Source organism: Chrysemys picta, chromosome 10 (genome assembly GCF_011386835.1).
Source record: "Chrysemys picta bellii isolate R12L10 chromosome 10, ASM1138683v2, whole genome shotgun sequence".
NCBI lineage: Eukaryota > Metazoa > Chordata > Testudines > Emydidae > Chrysemys > Chrysemys picta.
In genome coordinates, this window is record NC_088800.1 from 27,395,135 (window position 1) to 27,418,101 (window position 22,967).

At 39.6% G+C, this 22,967-nt stretch overlaps 1 protein-coding gene across 3 annotated transcripts in view; it reads right to left on the reverse strand.

Moving 5' to 3' along the window:
* Positions 1-365: 365 nt before the first annotated feature.
* Positions 366-22,967, reverse strand: part of SLTM (SAFB like transcription modulator) — a 32,113-nt gene continuing 9,511 nt past the window's right edge. The window contains exons 3-21 of one of the 3 annotated variants that reach the window (XM_005309385.4): positions 20,542-20,606; positions 19,956-20,147; positions 19,632-19,679; positions 18,545-18,572; positions 16,716-17,184; positions 16,120-16,169; positions 11,740-11,858; positions 9,926-10,075; positions 9,732-9,841; positions 9,545-9,624; positions 8,976-9,067; positions 8,563-8,726; positions 7,100-7,280; positions 6,385-6,509; positions 4,598-4,768; positions 3,772-4,086; positions 2,598-2,739; positions 1,506-1,663; positions 366-1,033 (exon numbers count right to left, since the gene is read on the reverse strand). In XM_005309385.4, coding sequence (XP_005309442.2) covers positions 925-1,033; positions 1,506-1,663; positions 2,598-2,739; positions 3,772-4,086; positions 4,598-4,768; positions 6,385-6,509; positions 7,100-7,280; positions 8,563-8,726; positions 8,976-9,067; positions 9,545-9,624; positions 9,732-9,841; positions 9,926-10,075; positions 11,740-11,858; positions 16,120-16,169; positions 16,716-17,184; positions 18,545-18,572; positions 19,632-19,679; positions 19,956-20,147; positions 20,542-20,606 — 2,768 coding nt within the window. In that variant the 3' untranslated portion in view covers positions 366-924. Of the gene's footprint in view, positions 1,034-1,505; positions 1,664-2,597; positions 2,740-3,771; positions 4,087-4,597; positions 4,769-6,384; positions 6,510-7,099; positions 7,281-8,562; positions 8,727-8,975; positions 9,068-9,463; positions 9,625-9,731; positions 9,842-9,925; positions 10,076-11,739; positions 11,859-16,119; positions 16,170-16,715; positions 17,185-18,544; positions 18,573-19,631; positions 19,680-19,955; positions 20,148-20,541; positions 20,607-22,967 lie in introns of all 3 variants that reach the window. The other 2 variants (XM_005309384.4, XM_042853866.2) reach the window with 2 other exon arrangements.

The following is a 22,967-nucleotide window of genomic DNA, read 5'->3' on the forward strand; positions in this document are numbered from 1 at the left end:
CCTTCACATTCATGAAATTACACTCAGGAAACTTTTCTTTAAATTGCTTGCATCAGATCTGAACACATTTTAATTGATTTACATCTCAACTTAAAAATCAAAATTGTCTTCTAGATATGAACTGAGTTCTACTGGTAGCAGTATAGAAACTGTGGTCAGTGACTTGAACAAGCTGTCCTTTTTGATTACAAGGTAGTGGTTTGTAGAGAGTTTCAGCAATCAAAACCATGCTGTGTCCTCTCCCCCTCCCCCCCGCATGGTGTCTATTGTATGCCATACAGGAACACAGAGCTTGTGTTCAAAATGTGTCAGTTTTATTCTTTTTTATCCCAGTAGACTGAAAGTTCCAGAAACTTACTAGGAACTATACAGAATATGAAGGTTTATTTCAAAAGAATACATTTGCAAGAATACACATAGATGCACTCAATGTAACAGTACCTTCTGCAAAAATAGGTTACATAATACCCAGAAATGCAAGAAAACAACCTTATTCTCTACAAATCAGAAAGCAGGTTTTATAGCCTGAACAACCTTCAAAATGGAGGTTACTGTTGTGTATGTTCTAAGTAGCTAACTTTAAAGCGTGACACCACAGAGCTAATGCTGGTAAATTAAACTACTAGCACACAGCTGCAAACTATTCCTTTATATTTATACAGTGTTAACAAATATTTTGGTTCCAATTTGTTTTGCAGAGCTCTAGTGCCGCAGGGAAAAGGCTTATCAAAGATACACAAAAACTATCCAAAATTACAACGCAACTATTAAAAATGCCTCCAAAATTGAGAGGAAAAAAGTAATCATGTTAAAATTAAAAAAAATTCAACAGGATTTCCAGACAAGACTTCCTGTTTGTATCTAATCAGGTAAAGTTTAGATGAGATTTCAATAAGTTATCTTGAAACCAAGCAGCTGTGGATCCTAGAATCTTCGTGGAGGTCCACTCTTAAACGGCTTAAATCCTGAGCCACTTCCCCTCTGCATGGAATTGCCTGTGATCTGTACAACTCTATTAATTGGTGAAGAGTTACTGGAAACAAAGGTTTTAAAAAAAAAAAAAAGTGTTAAAACTTCCACTCAGAATACCCTTTATGAGTCTGTCAAATCTGTGTGTGAACAGTACTAAATACTTATGTAACAACTGTGGAACAGATTAGTAGAACCTCAGGAGGAGAGGCTTGGTACAACATAATGAAAGCTTTCCTGTTAAAGAGGAAGTTACACACTTTACAGCAGAATACACTGATGCAGCTGAACACTGCTGCTATTGAATAACTGCTAGTAGCAGTGCAGGGAATACTCTGCACTGTTATGTAAATGATCCAGATTCATGACTAAGTCAGCTCAGCTCATGGGAAAGATGAGTTTCATGTTGTGCAGCAGCGACCCCTTCAACCGATTAAGTGGCGTTGATTGGTTCTCATCCAGAAGGATTATGGTCGCAATGAAGAGCTTTGAGAGCTCAACAATGGGGAACCAGGGGAAAGGAGCGTTTTTTGTACCTTGTATGTGGAGACATCATGCCGCCTCCTCCACGGCCATCTCCCATTCTCCTTGCATCATGATACCCACTTCCTTGAGAACTAGGTCCATGCCATTCTTTTCTTGGTCCAGTTTCACGACTATGGCGTTCAACAACATGTCTATCTTCATTATAATGCTAGCAAAATATACAGTGATTTACTGCAAGTCTGAAAAGGTCACATGGCTTAAACTGCAATGTATTGAGTTACTTGAAGGAAATACACATTTTATGCAATGACTTTGGATTCTCTCCAATATACTTGGAGTAAATTCTATCGTAACAGTGTTTAAAGGTAAAAATCACTTTACAAATTCAACAACTTAGAACTGGCATTTCTGAGTCTGATCCTCTTGCTTCAAAGTAACATTTTTTAAAATGCTAATATGGGAGCTCCTTTGTGAAAAAGTGTTTCTGTGCAGCTTTAATTTTGGGAAGGTGGCCTGGTTCCATGGACTGGGAATCAAGAAATCCGGATGCTACACCCAGCTCAGACACTGATCTGTTTTGTGACAGTGGACTAGTAACTTCACACCCTGCATCAGTTTCCCTACCTGGAGAACAGCAATAGCTATACTCCCCTTTTTTGAAGGGTGGTTAATGTTATCTGTAGGTATCAGAGAAGAAATTGAGTTTCTTGGTTAGCCAATGTCACACTAGCACGGTTGTCACTACAGACTACAGTGCCAGCAAGGGCAAGATTAGAACTCTAATTGTTCTTGGGATTTTTGTTGTTACCAAACACTTTAGAAAGTCGGGTACATAATTATCTGAGACAGAATGCTCAGCTCCTAGGGAGAAGGCTGCACTGTATTCCAGTGAACTAATCTCCCACCACTTGATGTGATATCAGTGGTTCAAACAGCAGCTACATCCATTGTTCTGATTCACCTGAAGCACATTAGATCACCAAGAGAAGTAATGGACACTCACTTTTTGGATATTTAATGGAAAAAACCACATTACCCTTTAGCACTGCACAGCAGTATAAATACTATGGGTACAGGGTTAGCTCATTCTCCAACAGTTTCAGAAAACATTAAACAGGTATAAAAGCAGTAAAGATACTTACTTGTCCTCCACTTCCTCTTTCTCCCATGACTCCCCGTTCTCCCTCCCTGCTTCCATAACCAGAAGCGCTGCTACGGCTACCGGGAGCAGCACTTCTCACATGTCCAGACACCTCTCTTCCTGATCTCTCTGGTCTCTCTCCTCTGTAAAAGAATTACCTGATCAAATTTTTCTTTTATTGGCACAAGGCAGTAGCTGGTAACTTTGTGTGTAGGCTAGACAGAGTCCAATTTTCAGTATATTTTAGGTTCTTAGTTACTTGCAAGTAACTTCCTAAGAAGCAATGTATACGTCTGAATAGTCATCTCAAAAAAATTACTAATAAAAATAGGATGCATCCTACATTCTCTCAAAGAGCTACTTACCACCCTGCTACTATGCATGCCCAAGAAGAGCATAGCAGAATGAACAATAAGCAATACAGGGAGTCTTTGAACTTACGACAATTCATTCCTCAGAATTGCGTTGTAAGTTGAAACCGCTTTTCCCATAGGAATCAATGGTATGAAGGGGGGATTGGTTCCTGAAGCAAGGCTTGATACACTATTTTCACCACAATAACCCAGATTTTTTGTACTAAATGAATTATAGATGACTAATGTTGCAACATCAATGTATTTACCATACACTGTATTTTTTTAAACAGCATTCAAACAAACAAATTCACATATGCTACTCAGAATGCTGGCAACACAAGCTCAGAAAGCCAGGGAGAACAGCACACATACTGAGCCTTAGCCAATCACTGTTCAAGCTTTCTGATTGGCTCCTGGCCCTGGGCTCAGCCAATCAAAAAACAAGCAGCAACCCGACCCAGCAACAAGCTATGCTGCTGGCTCAAAGCCAATCAGAAGCAACCCCTTTCAGCTCCACACCAGCATATTGCAGCCAGGAAGTGATTTCAAACGAACTTTGTGCAAAATGAGCATCCTAAGGGCGAAACAGGCAGTCAATTGAAAAGCGTCATAAGTGGCGCATCGTCAGTCCAAGGATTCCCTGTATAGTCAAGTTACGACAAACAATATGAACAGAATGCAAGTTTTAAACTGTGCCATTCTGATTATCTAGTTTGTTTGTTGGTTTAGGCAAATTCTACAGTTACCAATGATGCTATATATTGATTTTGCTGGAATCACTAGCAATACAGCTTTGTCTAATATCCAGCAGACTATTACCTGGCATCCCGTTTGTCTGTGCTTATGCCTCCCTCGGTCTTCCAATTCGTTTGTCTAGGTGGATTTGAACCAGTCTCTCTTGGATGACGACCGTGTGATATTTCTGGCCTATCATGAATTATCACTGTTCTTCTCTCATCTCTGTCTCCTCGCACTTCTCGTCTGTCGGTATCTCGAAGTTCGTTTCTTGGTTGTGGGGGTTCATTTCTTCTGGACTCACTGAAATTCTTAGGGTACCTCTCAAACCCAGGCTCCTCTCTTCGCGCTGTCGGGCGCGTCTTTTTTCCTTCACTTTGATTTACAAAGCGTTCTCGCCTGTACAAATTGGAAGGCAGGACACGTTATTTGCCCAGTCCACTAACTTCAGCTAGAACACCCATTGCTTCCTTACCTACTTCAGTCAATTTAGTAGCTATGTACATGGAATCACCAAAATGTGAACACCTGCACTTATTGTAACTATGACAAGGTTCAACAACAGGTTTCAGAACACTTAATTCCTACAATCAGAACGTTGTTACAGAACTGAACACTGTTACAGAAACTTATTTCCAGGATTATGAAATGGGCTGGATAAACTAGAGATCCAACTGAAAAAGTATAAAATTAAATTAGTCTATAAATTTTAAGAAAAAAGTCTGTTTGGGCAAATGTTGCCATTTAGCCACATTTTACATCAATATCCTATCTAGACTGCCTGAAAATGTAGCTCTATTAGCCTCCTATGAATACTAGAGACACTTCTCAGTGTTTTGTTTGGTTTTGAACTGCTGAACCCAAACATCAAGCCTTATTAAATCTTAGTAACTATTGTCCACAATCATACCTTTCAAAAGAGGATGATGGCACTGATGAACCCTCTGGGTATCGCCCCCTCTCTCTGTGGTCAAAGTCATTAAACCTATTCTGCTGGCGACTGTAATCAGAACCATGACTAAAGCGTGCATCTGTATCCAAGGACATCTTTTTATTCTCATTCCAGTAGGGATCATCTCGCCTTTAAAAACAGACATTTTTAATGAATATTTTACAGCAAGTTACAATATTTGAATTGTGGTCTTTTTACTATAGTACAGAAGAAATAAAAAGTTTTCTTCAAGTGAGTCTGTCCGTTATTTAGTCTTCAAGAAGTCTCCAACTCCTGTAACTATGCTTAGAACTAATAATTTGTTCCAATTTTTCATCAGTGAATTTGATAAATGCATGACTTAGTTCACTGCTTTCTAATGAAGGTCATGTTTAAAAAAAAAAAATCATGATAGTTTCCATTTTACCTCAGACTGCCTGAAGTGGACAAATATTCTTGGTTCTAAAATACTATCTGTACAAACATCCGAGACTACTAGTAAGGGCCCACTGTTTGATTTCTGCACAGGGTAGAATCTGTGACCAGTGAACATCAGTAGAACTAAAGGTAACTTTCAGACAAAATTACAAGAACTAAAATACATTGACATGTGGAGGAGAACAGTATGCAGAATGTCCCAGTTAGCCTGGTCATTGGAGACATTAAATCACAGAACTATGAACAGAACAGATCGGATTTAGTCTATTTGCAGGCTCTTTAAAGAAAGGCTGTGTGTTCATTAATGTGCAATTAATGGCCTTCAAAACTCAAGTCCCATTTCCCATGAAGTACGTACACCATTGATAGAAGCAGCCGTATTTTGACCAATGGGAAAATCATGACCACCTCAATGATTGATTGATTTTAGGTGATTCCTTACACGCTGTTGAAAATACTAACAATGGTGCCAACTGTAAGAATTTTAGTTCCATTCTTATCTGACAAGTAGTCAAGTGTAACGCTGCCTGTTCAAGTCACATGGGGCAAACATCTGCCAGCTGGCAATTTTTGTCACTGACCACTCAACTAGGAAGAAACTGATACAGATATCTAGAAGCAAAAGGCTCTGTATTGCATTACTGATTCACTGAGCCATCCAGCTCCCAGGATCTGAAGTTTTAACACCAAGAAGTGGTAGCTGGACAGTAAAATAGCATGCACACACGTGTACGTTATGCTCTTGTCGGGCCATGAGGGCTCTATCATAAGATGTTTCCTTCCTAGTACAGAATTGTCTCTCTCCACAGTTACATTACATTGATTTAGGCATATTAGTCCAGAGATTCTCAAACTTCATTACACAGACAACAAAAATTACTACACAGCCCCAGGAGTGGAGACTGATGCCTGAGCCAGCCCAAGCCCCACTGCTCCAGGAGGGAGGGGGAGGGGAGGAGAGCAAAGCCCAAGGGCTTCAGCCTCAAGTGGGAGGTGTGTAACCTGAGCCCCATCACCGAGGGCTGAAGCCCTTGTGCTTCGGCCCTGGGCTGCGGGGCTCAAGCTTTAGCCCTGGCCCCAGCAAGTTTAACACCAGCCCTGGCGATCCCATTAAAACAGGGTTGCGGCCCACTTTGGGGTCCCGACCCACAGTTTGAGAACCGCTGTATTAGTCCTTAGCAAGTAGGTCAGCAGCACTGGGTATTCCGTTATGGTGGCAAGTGTTGAATCCTGGCCAACTAAGTGTTCTCTGCATGGGCCCACTTAATGATAAACAGAGGTTGTTTGGTGGCAGGAGCAACAGATTAGCAACTTGGAAAATACACTACCTGTGATCTACATCACGTGGACGTTTCAAAGAGTTCCTTTTCTCCTGTTCATAACGAAGCTGCTGCTGCTGTCGACGAAGCTCCTCCCTTTCACGAGCAATACGCTCTGCTTCTTTGCGACGCTCCTACCAAAAAGAAAAGGAAGGATTACTATATAATCAACACATTAGCTTTGTACTAGAGGCAAACATACAACAGTTGCTACATATACAGAATGAATTCCCCACACACAAATCAGATCAAAATTCAATTTCTGTACTAATTCTGGAGAAACCTGCAACACACAGAAGTAGTTTTAGACTATTGGGATCTATTAGACATAACTCACTATATGAAAAAGCAGAATGATAGGACCTTTGGTATGCCATCTCATTAGCCAAGAATTTGTCACTAGAAAGTTTTAACATTTCTAGTACCAATGTGCCCTGAAAGGCACTCTCATTTTCTGTTTGCAGTAAATTCATAGTTATAGAAGAAATACTTGCAGATTTAAGTTAGATTTATGTGGCTAACAGAATCCTTTAGCTTCTTGGTTGTGGACTTCCACCGAGATCTAGACAACTCTCCATATAAGCTGCTGAACAGCCAGAGGGAAAGTTCACTGTTTACAAGTTATATTTTCTACTTAAGAGAATCACAGCAAATAAAATGGAAAGGATTAAGTGCAATATTGTAACTTGATGCAACACTGCACTTTGTGCATACTGGCCTGTACCTGTTCAATACGAATCCGTTCTCTTTCCAAGCGCTCTCGTTCCATTCTTTCCCTCTCCAGTTTTTGTCTTTCAATCTCCAATCGTTCTCTTTCCCTCTGCAAGCGCTCACGTTCCTCACGTTCACGTATGATTCGAATGCGTTCTCTTTCACGACGCTCTCTCTCAGCAAGTTCTCTTCGTCTACAACATGAATTTAAAAAGTATGGCTTATAGTGGTTGTTTATTTGAGACTTGTTTCTCCTGTGCAATACTGCCACAGCTGTAGTCAGCAGGTGTTCAAACTGAAAGACACGGCTGCTGGCAGGGCCCTTTTTTGGGAATTCACTTCCTCCTTTGTCCCAAACAGCCCAAAGTGGGTAATCTGTATGGCATGCTACAAAGCTCATTTATTTAAGAGGTCATCTGAGGTGCACGTAGATTCGATGTTGATAGAACGGGGAGTAGGTGTGAGGGTTTTGTTTTTTTTAATTGGCACCTCTCTGCTGCTACTGTCTGCATTTTGACTCTGCCAGGCTGACAGCCTAGCAAAGATATACAAGGTGGGAGTTAGATTCTTTGCTGTATACAGCTTGTGGCAGCTCCAGCAGAGCTAGAGAATCATCATCAGGGGGCTAATTTCTGCTCCCAATTCTGACAATAGCTGGGCCACATGTCAGAGTGCAGCATGGTCCCACTCCTTCCCTTCTCCTTCTCCCCCTGCCCCGCCGCACTAGGCTGCAGGGAGGGAGATGTAGGAGCCTGCTATATCAGCTCTACACCTGCTGGAAATCCCCACACCACAGGAACGCCAACAGGTAACTCATGGGTTGTTTCTGCTCCCTTTGCCGAGCTTGACCCACATAGAGGGAGCAGAACAAAGCAGAGTATCTATCCAGCTTCAAAGTAAGACAGATTGGGCTTATTGGTGGCAAAAATACCAATCCCATATCATGCCCCCTTGTCATTAAGGTGTACTTACGGAATTAGCTATTTCTAGTCACACTTATTACAGTCAATTGGACTAAAGATGTCAAGAGTTTACAGAAACAGATTGATCACATGTAAGAACTGACATACCACAGACAGTTATGAAATACATATCCCAGTTATTCTACTCTATGGACACTATTTTCCAACTTTTTGCACCAAATTTGGACTTCAGATATTTGACTGAAGTACACCTCTACCCTGATATAACACAAATTTGGATATAATGCAGTAAAGCAGTGCTCCGGAGGGCGGGGCTGCGCACTCCGACATATCAAAGCAAGTTTGATATAACGCGGTTTCACCTATAACGCAGTAAGGTTTTTGGCTCCCGAGGACAGCGTTATATCGGGGTAGAGGTGTATTTTCATACCAATTTGAAATCTGAGCATGGAAAATGCTTGATGAAATGCCCTATTATCGGATTTCTAATAGCAATTTTACCCAATTAAGTCTTAAAGTAGTCTGAACTGAAACAAAAAATTTTGATCACTACCTTCGGAGCTCAACTGCTCGACGTATTCGTTCCAATCGAACCATGTGCTCCCGCATTCTTTGTTCCTTCATTTTCTCAAAAGGCAAGATATCCTTTCTACCTCTGTACTCCCTGAACTTCATTTTATCTTGAATGAAACGCTCTTTGTTCCTTAGCACCAGTGGCTGTAGACAGAAATTCAAGTTATTTCAAAAGTCACATGGGACTAGGGGGATATCTGGATACTATGCTAGTTTAGCATATCACAACCTCAAGAACTAGTTAGCATGGACAACGCTGTTGATACCTTAGACTATTCTGAAGCTAACAACTATCTGCAGATAGTTACTTGGCTTATTAATTGGAGACAAGGTGGTTAGAAAGTAATGTGGAGACAGACAAGGACTGTGTGTTAAGTTTAGAGAGATACTTACTTTATCAAACCTTCCCCTTCTCACTGTCCTAGTGTGACCCTGATCTCCTTTTGTTTGGTCTAGAACTACCATCTGACCTGGACTTTTTCCACCTAAGAAAAATGGGTTTAAAACAAGTATGAATTAAAGTGGTTTTGATTTAACACTACAGTTACAAATGAAAATAACCTAACATTTTAAGATGGTCAACTGCCTGCTCTGGAAAGTTTACTTGCTGAAATTCATATCTTGCATCTTAAAAATTAAGATGACTATGATAGGACAAGTATGTCAATACATATCCGTGTAATAAACAGTCATACAAAAATCTAGTCGTTTGTAAGACAGCACTAGAATGACTTTCTTAGTGATGACAGCCCTATTACTGAAGGTTTTAAGGAAACAAGGTTTTAGGGTTTATATGCAGTGGCATCTTGGGTATTATCTGCTGCCGTAAAAGCAAATGAAAAGATGAAAACAGGCAATAGGGAAAAAGCTATATTGCATACTTATTCGTTTCTTTTCTTCAGTTTTTTTAGTGGATTCTTGATTAGGGCCACTTGATCCATTATCATTCTTCTCATCTTTACCTTCAGTTTTCTTAGCTTCTTTACTTTCTTTTTTCTCCGATTTGTCAGATTTCTTCTCTTCTTTTTTGGCTGACTGAGTTCTTGTTAAAAAAGGACATAAAGAGAGACAGTGAGAAAGGATATATAGTTTCAGTACACATTTTGTTTAGACAGTCCATCAAACCAAAGATGTAAAGCAAGCTCTTACTTGCTAGTTTTATCGATCGATGCAGTCTTCTTATCCCCCATGTTTCTACCAGAACCAGATTTCTCATCAATTTCTTTCTTCAGCTCTTTCTTGGAAGGATCACCTTTTACCTACATTTTTTAGAAAGGTAAATTTAATAGAATGCGACCACATACACAAATAATCCTTCTGTAAGGAGTATGCGCTAAACTTACTTTCTCAACAGAAATTTGTTGTCCATGTAGCTCCGTGCGATGGAGATGTGCAATACATCTAGCCACCTCTGTACTGGAGGACATGGTTACAATGCCATAACACTTTGCTCCAGGGCTTCGTGCATTTGTGACCACCTTTGCACTAAGGACCTAAAAATATATATTATATGAAATACAAGAATAAAATTAGTACTCATCCACTAAAGTAACATTTTGTTGTAACTTTATCACGCTGTTTAAGTTTGTTGGCTAGACAAGTGAGAGACCAACAACTTATACTGGCACTCAAATTTCCATGCAGCAATCCACTCCACATATACATATGGAGGAGGGAACCTCTTTCAAGAGTCAATATCAGACTGTCAAGTAATTTCAGTAGTGTGTGCCAGGATGCCTCTTGCTGAGAGGAAAGCATTGAGCAAGGTGTCACCCCTGGCTCCCAGTTAGGTCAATCTTGCTACAAAGTACATAAATGCTAGGGCGTCATTTCTAGATTCTGCAGCACTGAGGCAGCAGCTTCAATAAATGAACGTTTAAACATGTAGTACTGTAGCCTCTTTTGATATACTTTTGTTTACACTGTTCTTAAATTCAGTTTTTGATAGACCATAGATTTATTTATTTTTCAGTAATGCAAGTCTGCATTGTAGAAGGAGAAAAGGACAGAGCTAGAGGTTTCATCACTTGAATAGGAACAGTTAAGGATGTCAACATCTGAGGTGGTGTGGGAAGCATTTCAGGACTGTGCGATATACATATCAGTTAGGTGTTTGTTAGAATAACCAGCAGTGGAATAGTGTTCATATGTAATTTATAAATACAGGCTTCTGGTTCTAATAACCAACTGAGATGCACTGTACACTCCTGAGCTTGTGTCAGGAGGTCTGCAACCTGAGGAAGACACTGTAAAGAGCTTCTGAAGATTAAACAGATGCAACTATAAGACCATAAAAATATTTAAATGAAGATTTAGATTCTGTGGCAAACTACATGTTGGCAGAATCCATGAAGTCCTGGTGTCAACTCTACATACCATGCCTAGGAAACAAACCTGTATAAACAGTTTTATAGCTTTTCATGTTTGTAACAAAACATTTTAAAATCTAAGTCAAATTAATACCTAGACCACTGTCACGACTTTTGCAGGTCTCCCCAACCCAAAACTGTAAAATGAGGTTAGCAACTGTCTTGAACAGAGCAGTGTATTTATATTAAGGTGTTATTTTAAGGTGCAGAAGGTTGCATGGATGCTTATTTCAATTTGAGAGGTTTCTCCGTTTAGCTTAGAAGTCAACTGGGAACAAGTTTTAAATAGACAAATAAGCCACTCAGACCAAAAAAAAGGCCACAACCTTTTGTGCTATTCAAATTATTATTCAGAGGAAACAGACTTTTGGATCAAAAAGAATTAGACTCTGGCTATGAGAAAGTGATAACTTATGCAGTCCAACTCCTCCTTAATCCCAACATGAAGAGATCATTTTAGGCTGTGCTACAAAACCTTTCCATTTGACTACTCCAGACTATGGCATATGCATCAGACAGAGACTGACCTTTGCAGGTTTTGGGAAGGAGAAATGAGAACTCAGTTGGTATGTAGGTAGTAACTCAATATCCGCACCTCCCCTCATCTCTCTCAGAAAAGCTACTCCAACAAAAACCTCTTCCTTCACTGCCAAGATACTCTTGATGTTACCGTTATGCAATTTAGGTTTTATATGGTCAGTCAGATATGGTCTTAGATCAGCTCATGTTAAAACATAACATTTGTCAGTTTAGTTCTTTCCATCAAAATACTGAACACAAAGAAATACCTTTCCATATTTGCCAAAGAGATTTTTCAAGTCAGCAGCTTTCGTGTTGGAAGAGAGTCCACTAACCCATAGGTTCCTAGTTGAACTTCCACTGCTACCACTAACACTGCTTGCACTTCCTGGAACAAGTTCCACAAAGAAAACTTGAAGTTACTAAGATGTGGTCTAATGTTACCATGAGCAGTAAATAAAAGTTATTATTACCTCAATTCATACTTTGAGAAAAGATACCATTAGTTCATATATAGTCTGACCTCTTGTACAATACATACCATAGAATTTCATCCATCCAGCTACCCCTGTATTTAGCCTAATAACTAGTGTGATTAAAACATATATTCCAGAAAGGCATCCAGTCTTTTTCTGAAGACAGATCAAGAACCCATCACTTCCCTTGATAGTTTGGTCTAGTGGCTAATTACACTGTTAAAAATGTGCGCCTTATTTCTAATTTCACTTTGTCTGGCTTTAATTTCCAGCCATTAGGTTCTTATTATGCACTTCTCTGCTAGATTAACGAATCCTTTAGTGCCTGGTATTGTCTTTTCGTGAAGATACTTATACAGCACTGCGAAGTCACCTCAATCCTTTAGCTTATTAAAAAAAAGAAGACTGAGCTCTATGTCTTTCACGGTAAAACATTTTCTCACAAACTTCATATAAATTTCTGTGGGTCTTTTTTGGACCCCTCTCCAATTTTTCAACATCTTTTACATTGTTGACAGTAAAACTGGATGCAGTATTCCAGTACTCACCAATGCCTTAGTGAGAGGCAAGATCACCTACCTACTCACTACTCCCATTTATACATCTACAGACCAGCACCTACGAGTACCTGGAGCTGCGCTTTAACAAGGCTGTGCGTGTGTGTGGCACCGTGACCTTCATCTTCCAGATGGTGAGCGCGTCTCTCTGGCCCCCCCCCCGGCTCCGCTCTGGGCCCCCGGCATGGATGGGTGGCTGGGCTCTGCTGGGGGGTGAGGGGGCCGATATGGGGCAGGCTGCACTACAGGCCCCAGCGCGCAGGGGGGTCAGAGATCTCCCATCCCAGGCGCACGGAATGCTGGGAGCTGCAGCTGGTCACCCCGGCTCTGTCCAGACGCCCGCAGGGCCTGCCGGGGCTGAGTGCGCCCGCGGGAGCCCCCGGGACGGGCAGGTGCTTGGGGCTGGAGCTCAGTGTCTGAGCCAGAGTCCCCGTGGCCGTGTGCTCGGGTCGGCTCCCATTGGGGTGGGAGGGACAGCGGCCCCTCAGGGTCCCTGGGCGCAGGCGTTTCACCCTCAGAGAGCCGCCCTGGGCCGTGGTCTCACCCAGCACAGGGAGCCTCTTGGCCAGGGCCGGGCTGGCAGGGGGCTGCACCTGGGGCATGAGGGGCTTCTCAGAAGGTGGGACAGGAGGGGGCCTGCCCCACATCACCCTGCCCCACGCCCGGCTCTGAGGAGTGCTGCTAATCCTTGCGCTTCCTGGGTGTTGAATTCCTTCCACCCTCCATCAGCCTGGTCCCACCGGGCCCTGCGCCAGCTGGTGCCAGCAGATCGAGGAACGTGATCATTCCCCTTTATTCAACATTGGTGAGGCCTCATCTGGAGTACTGTGTCCAGTTTTGGGCCCCACACTACAAGAAGGATGTGGAAAAATTGGAAAGAGTCCAGCGGAGGGCAACAAAAATGATTAGGGGTCTGGAGCACATGGCTTATGAGGAGAGGCTGAGGGAACTGGGATTGTTTAGTCTCCAGAAGAGAAGAACGAGGGGGGATTTGATAGCAGCCTTCAACTACCTGAAGGGGGGTTCCAAAGAGGATGGAGCTCGGCTGTTCTCAGTGGTGGCAGACGACAGAACAAGGAGTAATGGTCTCAAGTTGCAGTGGGGGAGGTCTAGGTTGGATATTAGGAAACACTATTTCACTAGGAGGGTGGTGAAGCACTGGAATGCGTTACCTAGGGAGGTGGTGGAGTCTCCTTCCTTGGAGGTTTTTAAGGCCCGGCTTGACAAAGCCCTGGCTGGGATGATTTAGTTGGGAATTGGTCCTGCTTTGAGCAGGGGGTTGGACTAGATGACCTCTTGAGGTCCCTTCCAACCCTGATATTCTATGATTCTATAACATTAGCCATTTTTGCCAGAGCATCACACTGGGAGCTTGTGTAGAGTTGCTTATCCACTATGACCCCTAAATTTTTTTCAGAATCACTGTTTTTCAAGATACTGTAGGAACAAAGGCTGCAGGTCATACCTAGATATATGACCTTGCAATTGTTTGTATTCAAATGCATTTATTATTGAAACAGGGTCCTAGGCATACATACAGACAATGTCAATAGTATTGGAACTTCCAACCCTACAAACGATTTATTCTAAAAACTGACTTGCCACCATCCTATTGGAGGGTCCTTAATCTTTTCCCATGTCATCTGGAAAAAAGACTACTTATTCTGTATGGAGCCTAAGTAATAACAAAAGGGAAAAATTTGAACTAAGTCATTGACTGTAATGCTTAATTACAGGTTTCAGAGTAGCAGCCGTGTTAGTCTGTATCCACAAAAAGAACAGGAGTACTTGTGGCACCTTAGAGACTAACAAATTTATTAGAGCATAAGCTTTCGTGGACTACAGCCCTCTTCTTCGGATGCATATAGAGTGGAATAAATATTGAGGAGATATATATACACACATACAGAGAGCATAAACAGGTGGGAGTTGTCTCTGTATGTGTGTATATATATCTCCTCAATATTTATTCCACTCTATATGCATCCGAAGAAGAGGGCTGTAGTCCACGAAAGCTTATGCTCTAATAAATTTGTTAGTCTCTAAGGTGCCACAAGTACTCCTGTTCTTTTTGTAATGCTTAAGTGTACTATATTTAAAAATCTTAGATGGGGAATTTTATGAATACCTAATGCTTAGACTTTTTTTTAAACAGTGTACTGCAAATCCAGCAAACTGTAAGTGTCCACATGTTTTAAGATACCTCTGTGAAAATCTTTTAGTTGTCATCTTATGCTTTAGTTGTAACAAAATGGAGTTGCTGTATCCTAGTTATTAAAATGTTATTTGAAGTTATGCATGAAGTTAAACATACAAAAAGAACATAATGAGCATGTATCTACAATACTATGGGGGAAGTGACAATTTCACATTCAACATGTGAGATGTTTTTCTGGAGATAAATTCTATTTGCTGGATAGCATTATGTTTAGTTCCAAATAAAATGTTTTGTGATGGGGACAAGAATTCTATGCATGACAATTTAAGGACTTTGATATGGACCCTCACTGTGATTCTCCCCAGTGTTTACGGACTTTTAGGCTTGGAGAGCAGTTACTTTATTATGCTCACCAACTACTATCTATGTAATTCTTGTTGTAACATCAGATACAGTAAAAGCAAATGGAATTTCCCTGACAGACCAATAGCTAAAAGGAGTTAAGACCCTGCTAACTATATAGTAAACAAATGCCTGTAACTGGCATTGCTGCTAGTACAGCTACTCAGTTGACAGCTTTCGTTTTTTAAAAAGGGTAACAATGCAATGCCAAGACAATTTCTATATACAGTAGAACCTCAGAGTTACAAACTGAGTGGTCAACTACACACTTCACTTGGAACCAGAAGTTCGCAATCAGACAGACAAAACAAAAAAAGCAAATGCACTACAGTACTGTGTTAAATGTCAACTACTAAAAAAAATACAGGGAAAGTTTAAGATAGTTAAAAGCAACATTTTTCTTCTGCACAGTCAAGTTTCAATGCTGTATTAAATTAATGTTCAGTTGTGAACTTTCGAAAGAATAACCATAATGTTTTCTTCAGCATTACAAACATTTCAATTACAAACAACCTGTATTCCCGAGGTGTTCGTAACGCTGAGGTTTTACTGTACATGAATTTTAGAAGAAAAGATTAGAGTATTATACATAAACAGACACGGCTGTGACTAACTTTAGGTTCTGTATCTAAAATACAGATTCTTCAAAATAAAGCCACAAGAACAAGAAATGGAGCTGCCCTTCTGCTCATGATTGAGCTGAAGTAGACTGAGGGGTTTTCACTTATTTGATTAGGGCTAACTGACTTGAAAGGAGCTTGAAGGATAAAAAAACACAGGAAAACTAAGGCCTAGTGTACGCCTACCATTATTCACTTCAGTCAAAAATTGAACCAATTCTCTAAGCCATTTTAGTCCATAGCAAGGAAAATATAACAGGTTAAGAGATGTTCTACAATAATTTAGCTTTTGGTCACTTCCTAGATTGATTCCCAAGTATCGTGTAAAGTAAAAAGTGGCTATCCAATTACTATGGATACAATTTTACAGTATTCTATGTTTAAATCACAAGATATAGCAATATAAAACTAAGTGCTACAATAGGAGGTAAGTTACCTTTATCGTCCTTTGATGTTGTTTTGCTTTCTTTGGATTCCTTAGCAGAGCTGGAGAAGCAAATCATCAGAAGAAAATTGAAAATACAGAATTTTAGATATATTTTATACACTACTACTAACAGGCAAGTTAACATTTCAAAAAGGGGTGGACTGGGTTATATTTGTACAAAATGATTCCCTTATGGATTCTTGCACTGATTTTCCCCAAGATGCCTGAAGATCTAGATTTTCTGACAATTCTATTCAGTGGATATATGGCAATCTTCTCCAGATTTCAGGACGGGGACTTGACTTCATTTTGTGTTCTTAGAACTGATAGCTGTTCATTACCATCACCACAAGGATACTTAAACTTGTCAATTTGAAAAAAAAAAATAAAATGCTGACAATTCGACAATGCAATCAGTAGGACATAGTGTCTATACGAAGATCTTGAATTTTTAAAAAGTAACTTATGGCGGTCAAAAAAAAAAATCTATAGGCAGGAGCATAAGATATTAATTATAAGATGCTTGCTGCTACCCCCTTAATGTAGAGTGATCTTACTGAATGCTGGTACTCAGTATCGTAAAGAACGGACATAGAAAGACAAACCTCTTTGCTTGACCAGAGGCCCCAGTAGACGAGGGACCTTTCTTCAAAGTGTCCTTTTCTTTGTCTCCAGATTCTGCTTTCTTTGAACCTTCTCTGGCTTCCTTCTTGACAGGATCACCCTTCACGCAGTCTTCCTTCTTACCATCTTTATGGTTCTCAGTCATCTCATAATCCTTGCTTTCCTTCTCCAGGCTCTGTGCAATGGTATCCTGCCCATCTTTTGGCTTACTTGCTTCAGAATCTGTAATTTTCACATTTTTACCTGTTTCTAGGAGGTCATCACCATCAAAATCCAGAGTGATGGCATCTTCAGCCTGGATTGTAACCGATATGTTATCATCCTCAGCTTCTTTCACAGATGTGTTAGCTTCCATCTCTTCATGAGCCGAATGATCAGCCTCAGCTAGGCTTTCTTCTGAAGGCAGAGGTTTAGATACTTCTTGTATACCATCACCAGAACCTGCTTTATCTAAGAGGATTTAACAGGAATAAATATGGCAAAACAAGAAGTTTAAACAATTTCATATGCATAAGCTAGAATAGGACCTAGAAAATACAAAGCCAGTTATTAGCACTGATGGAAGGTTAGGGGGAAAAAACAAGGTGTATTAACATGTAAATAAATCCTTCACCCAGGATCACTTATTCGCCATGGCAAAATACATTTTCTAAAACAAATACCAACAAACAGTAGGAGTCAGAAAATGGTTCCATCCTGCAGATACCAGTTTTTCATAGCCAGTATCCATTTTCCACTTTCGGTGTTAATATGCCATAAAGAAAGGCTTTCTTCAGATGCTTGCAGTTTGATTTAATCAATGTTTGAAAACTTCCTTGTTGTAAGGCTTTTAACCTTCCAAAATCCTTAAGAGTTATAGTCGGGAGAGTCTAAGTCAGTCTTCAATACAGTTTCAAGGTTCTGTCTTGATCCTCCTTTCTGAATGGTTGTTTGGCAGTCAAGATAGCTGTACAAGTCTGCTGCAGAAACCGAAGTGTGAACTTCAAAGTTCGTAGCAAACTGGTTTTCAGTCTTCATCCACTTTGCAGATTTTCAGTATTCATTCTCAGTCCCATAAGTAGTATCTCCAACAATATTCTTGCATCCACACAAAACAGATGCTTCAGCGATAGGGTCCCTCGTAAACAGTGAGTCTGTAGGTTTATTCTGTAACTTCAATACTGTCCATCTTGTTTAAAGTGAAAGTGCTCCATGTCCTTTCTAGTCCACAATATGTAGAATCCTTTGACTTCTCTCCAGAAAGTCTCTGGTTGGTCAGATGTGTCACATTGCTTCTGTAGTGTTAGTAAGTAGAATGGCTTTTAAAAAAAAGCCGCTGTTGAGACTCCTCCACGTTTCTGAAATCTTCCTTTACCATCCTAAGCACAACTTGGCAGCACGTGGATGACAGTATGTGAAAAGTCAAGTAGATGATGGTCCATAATTGGTAGAGTTTTCAAAGTTCACTATATTAATGTATTGTCTCATTCAGTTAAGCATCTACCAGTTACTGCAGTGCAAGTCTTCAATTTGTGCATCAAGATTTACTGCACCATAGAAACAGAAGTCCTTGCATATTTGGTTTGTTTTTATGTAAATTAATAATAAGCATACATCCACCACAGTAACTGATATGTACTATCATCCACTTTTAAGAGAAAAATAAATCCACTGAGTACATGGATCTTAGTGAGCTTAATACAGAGATAGTCAATATTTAATACTGGAGACAAACCTAATGTTAGACTAAAAATTAAGCAAGTTTCACTTTTAATCTACCAGTTTAAGGCGTTTTTAAAACCTCTCAACTCTACTAAACTTCAAAACATACCTTTTTCATTTTCTTCCTCTTCACCATTCTGCAAGACAGGGGGAAATCAAGTTTAAGTATCTGTTTGCTATGAGAGTTTAGGCACAACAGTTATGAATTTCAAGTCCACAGTAATCCAAATTTTTGGAAACAGTTCCTTAATTCATAAACTAAAGAGTTTAATTAGAAGTTGATGGTACACGTTGTTTATACCATCTTTTGTAGCCAGTGAGAATTCATACCACAGCATTCAGTATGATCTTTGTTTTCCACTTAAGAACAGTTCCCTTTCTATAAAAGTTCCCTTTTCCATTAAAGGGAATTTACAACAGGTGGCAACATGTTACCAACTTCTATTGTAGTCAAAGTGTTACTTGATATGTGTTCTAGAGTTACCGTCTTCAAACAAGAGTAACAAGTAATATGATCTCTGTTCTGTTACACAGTTTCATCAAAGGCAATTAATTAGTGTTAGCCTTGGAAGTGAGAGAGCCCCTGGTTTGAATAATATACAACAAATGTCTGATACATATCCTGTTTAACAAATGTTTACTTTTTTGGGTTGTAAAGGTTAACTGAGAGGGGGAAGATGATCTGTTTCCACTATATATTTCACACATTCTGGATGTCTTCATCAGAATTGTCTGGAACTCTATGAATTTCAGAACTGGAAGAATTTTACCTTTTTAAAAAGGTATCTGAACCTTCATTTCCAGAACGTCATTTTTAAAATTTTAACTTCGGAAATGAAGTTCTGAAATGAAAGAGAGGAGGGTTTTGTATACATTGCGTTAGAGATACTACATATAGTTCTCAAGTTTCACTAAAGAGGTACCTCAAAGTATTTTCAAGTCGATTAGCTAAATGTGTGTATAATGCCCCCACAAGAGCCAAGTATAGTCACTTTGAGAGGACATCTCAAAGTCCAGGCCCATCCATAATATAATGAGCAAATCTTGCATTGCAGTCATTTGTAAACATTTGTATTATACCATCGGAAGCTCAAAAGGTGCAAGCCTGATAACTTAACTGAGAAAGGAGGTCACTTTAAGCCAGGCTTTGCTTCAATTTCCTAATCACAAGTTTAACAAGACTGTTTGGAACTTACATGGACAGTTGGAAATGTATCATCTTCTGTGTCCTGAAGATCATTTTCCTAAGTTGAAAACACAGATAAGGGGCTTGCTAAACAAGCTAATAATAATGATATTTACAAAAGCATCTAGAGAGTCAGGAGATTCAGCTCTGTACTCCTAAAACAGATTAAGAGGAGCAGGGGAGTTTGAAGTAAGTACTACCTCTTTTAGTGAGCTGAATAACACAGACTGAAAGAGACAAACTTTTAGCTTCCCAAAGGGTTTTAAACAGACTAAACAGAAATGTGTTTTTCTGATGAAAGTTCATATAGATTTTAACAAGTGTGGCAAGGTACCTGGCTTTCAAAATCCTTCTCTGCATCTTCTGTTGTCTCTCCCTGTTTTAAATCAGAATATTTCTTCTTTTCTGAAGGAGGCAGTTCTTTAGAATGAGAGTTCTCTTCTTCATTTTCACCAGCTTCTTCAAAGTCCTTCAGTTCATCATTTCCATCTTGATCGCTTGCATCTTGAACCTCCAACTCACTTTCCTTTCAATCAGAAGAACATATGGTATAACTAGAGGCATGAGCTAGATTTTCCTTCCAGTGAAACAGAGCCAATGTTTCTTCAAAAGAATATTAAATAGCTACATTTTCAACATTGTTTATTGTCATTCCTAGAGTTCCCATTTATTTTGAAGCACACAGCATGCTCACATGCAGAAAGTTATGCATCAAGATAAATCAAGCCATATAATTAATTGAATGTGTGTAATAAGAGATGATCAAATATCTTGTAGTAGTGTAAGCACAGCATGAACAAGGATTTAGATCTCCATCTAAGTTAACTTGTGTCAAATGGAGCTTTTCAGCTAAAACTTTGCTTCATTTACCTGACTGGAACAGTTCAGTATATAATTTCTCAAATAAATTTAGTTATTACCTTGACAAAGGAATCATCTTCCACTGAAGCATCACCACTTAGTTCATCAGTTTCCTGTTTTTTACCTAAAAAGACAGGATACGCTAATGACTACAGTTGAAAGCAACTCCTACTGTAAGACTTGACTTCATATGCATTATGATGCGGGAGAAGTAGGGTTCAATTAACTGTTCTCCATAATACTACAGCTCAACTGAATCACTCACCATGGTATAATTCCCAAAGAACATTATGTTTTAAGATGAAACTCAAGGGTTATGAAATGGAGTTGGTATGTAATCATTGGGTAGTGCAGTCAACAAGACCCACCTAACAAGATGATGCTTCTTCAATTCTGACCCCTCCCCTTTAGAATTTACTCATTGCTCTTCAGACTCAATTCTCAAATTTAAAAAGTTATGTTGTAATTCTGATAACAGTGAAGTTTTTTTATTAATAAATTATTATTTAATTAAAATATAAAATAATTATAGTTAGCAACCAACTCTAGGTGCTAAACTTTAGAATTAAGACCTGGCAATGAATATTTCCTATGAAGTTGAAAATATTGGCAATCTCCCTCTCAGAGACAACTGTCACAAATCTAGCATTGTGTGTGTATTTTGGGGGGGAGGGTGTAAGGGAGTGGATAAGGCGACTGAGAACGCCACTGGATCCCATCACTTATCCTTTCTAGATGAGTAACCCAGATGTTGTGCACTTCAAATAATTCCATGAATAAAAGACACTGAACAACTTAATCCCAAGAATCAGCCTGTGAGTAACCTCTTAGAAAAGATAAAAATGCACATTCTGATCAGAATTGGTGCAACTGGGTTTCTGCTGGAATCCATGGCCAGATGCAGCTGGGATGACATGGGCAATTATGATAACTGAACTTCGCCAATAGAGGCTTTTTGTTACTTAGTGTATTTGACACTGGAAACACAATGATTTGCTCTTCAATTTTTCACCGTCCCCCTTCGTCCAGTGAATGGACCACATATCTAGACAATTAAAGTTCATCACTCCTTAGCACAAACAGCCCAACATCCACGTAATAAGCATGTTTGTCTCTTGGAGAAAGAGATCAACTTCTTTTTCTTCTTTTAAGTCTTCTAAGAGGCAAGTTCTAAACAGTACTTCAAAACTTGCAAAACTTCCTGACCAAACAGGGCATATATTGACTGTTCTCTCTCATTAGTTACATGAGTAAGATACACGTAAATGCCCGAACTAGTTTTTATAAATGCATTTTTAGATCAATTCAGATTTGAATTAAAAAGGCATCCTTTTGCCATGTTTAGCATTGCTGCTTTATATTTGGAGTGCAATACCATGAAATTAGCAAGGTACAAATGGCAACGAAAAAATTATAATCAAAAGGCATGTTTTAAGAAGCTAGTCTTCCTTATGTGATGAGTGACTTCACAACAGAAAGATCCATTCCACTCCATGGAATCCTCAGATCTTGGAAACATGAGTCTAATCTAGACTGTTTTAGAATTGTACTTTTTTTTTTTTATAAACTTGGGCAATTTGTATCGTTCCAGTAGCAGCTATATTCAGGTACGTTCCAACAATCTTATAGTCCACATAAACAAAGGATAAATGAATTAAATGTAAATAAAAGCAGTATTACTGAACAGTGACTTTTGTACTTGTCCTTTTGGCTTCACAATTTGCTTCTTTAAAACAAAAGAAAACAAAAAAAATCAGTCATCTAATTGAATGCTTTGTTGGCCTTCACAGGGCTTCTCCATGTTCTACCTTGGATCCTTGAACTTCTCCTGCACCGGTATCCAGATAAACATATACACTATGCTCATGAGGCAAGTGTTCTTGATGCTACAGGTGTCCAGCAAAGGCTTATTTAATTGAATAGCTGTCAGTCTCTAGACTCTTCAAAGGGTGTTTCTAAAATTCATCTGCTTGCCTTGTGCAGGAAAAATTAACTAGAACCACTGGGGGGGGAGGGGTGCCCTTCCCCCCCAACATGAAAGTCCTCAGACATTATGGCACTCAAAGGCATCTTTCTTGAAAGACGGATTTCTGAAAGTGTCCTCATCAGAAGCCAAATGAATGGGAGCATCAGAATGAAATTTTTCTTTTCTTTTTTGGTATAGCCTAGACCAGATGGGAGGACACTTGCTGTTACTCCAAGTCTCTCTCTCCATGATGATCAAATACTTGCAATCCACCTTAAGACATTGCAATAAAAGCAAGCCCACATTTATTCCTTGATGTTACAAGAGTGTTCTAAGTATGAGAAAAGACAGTCATCTTCAAGCAAAACTATGATGCCCTTACCCCTTCAGAAAAGTATCAATACAACTTATTCCAGTGCAATTACTATACTACTTAAAGGTGCTGATGCAGATAGTTCTCTAATGTTAACGCAACATGGCTCTAATATTGACAGTATGTCTTGACAAAAAGGGGCCTTC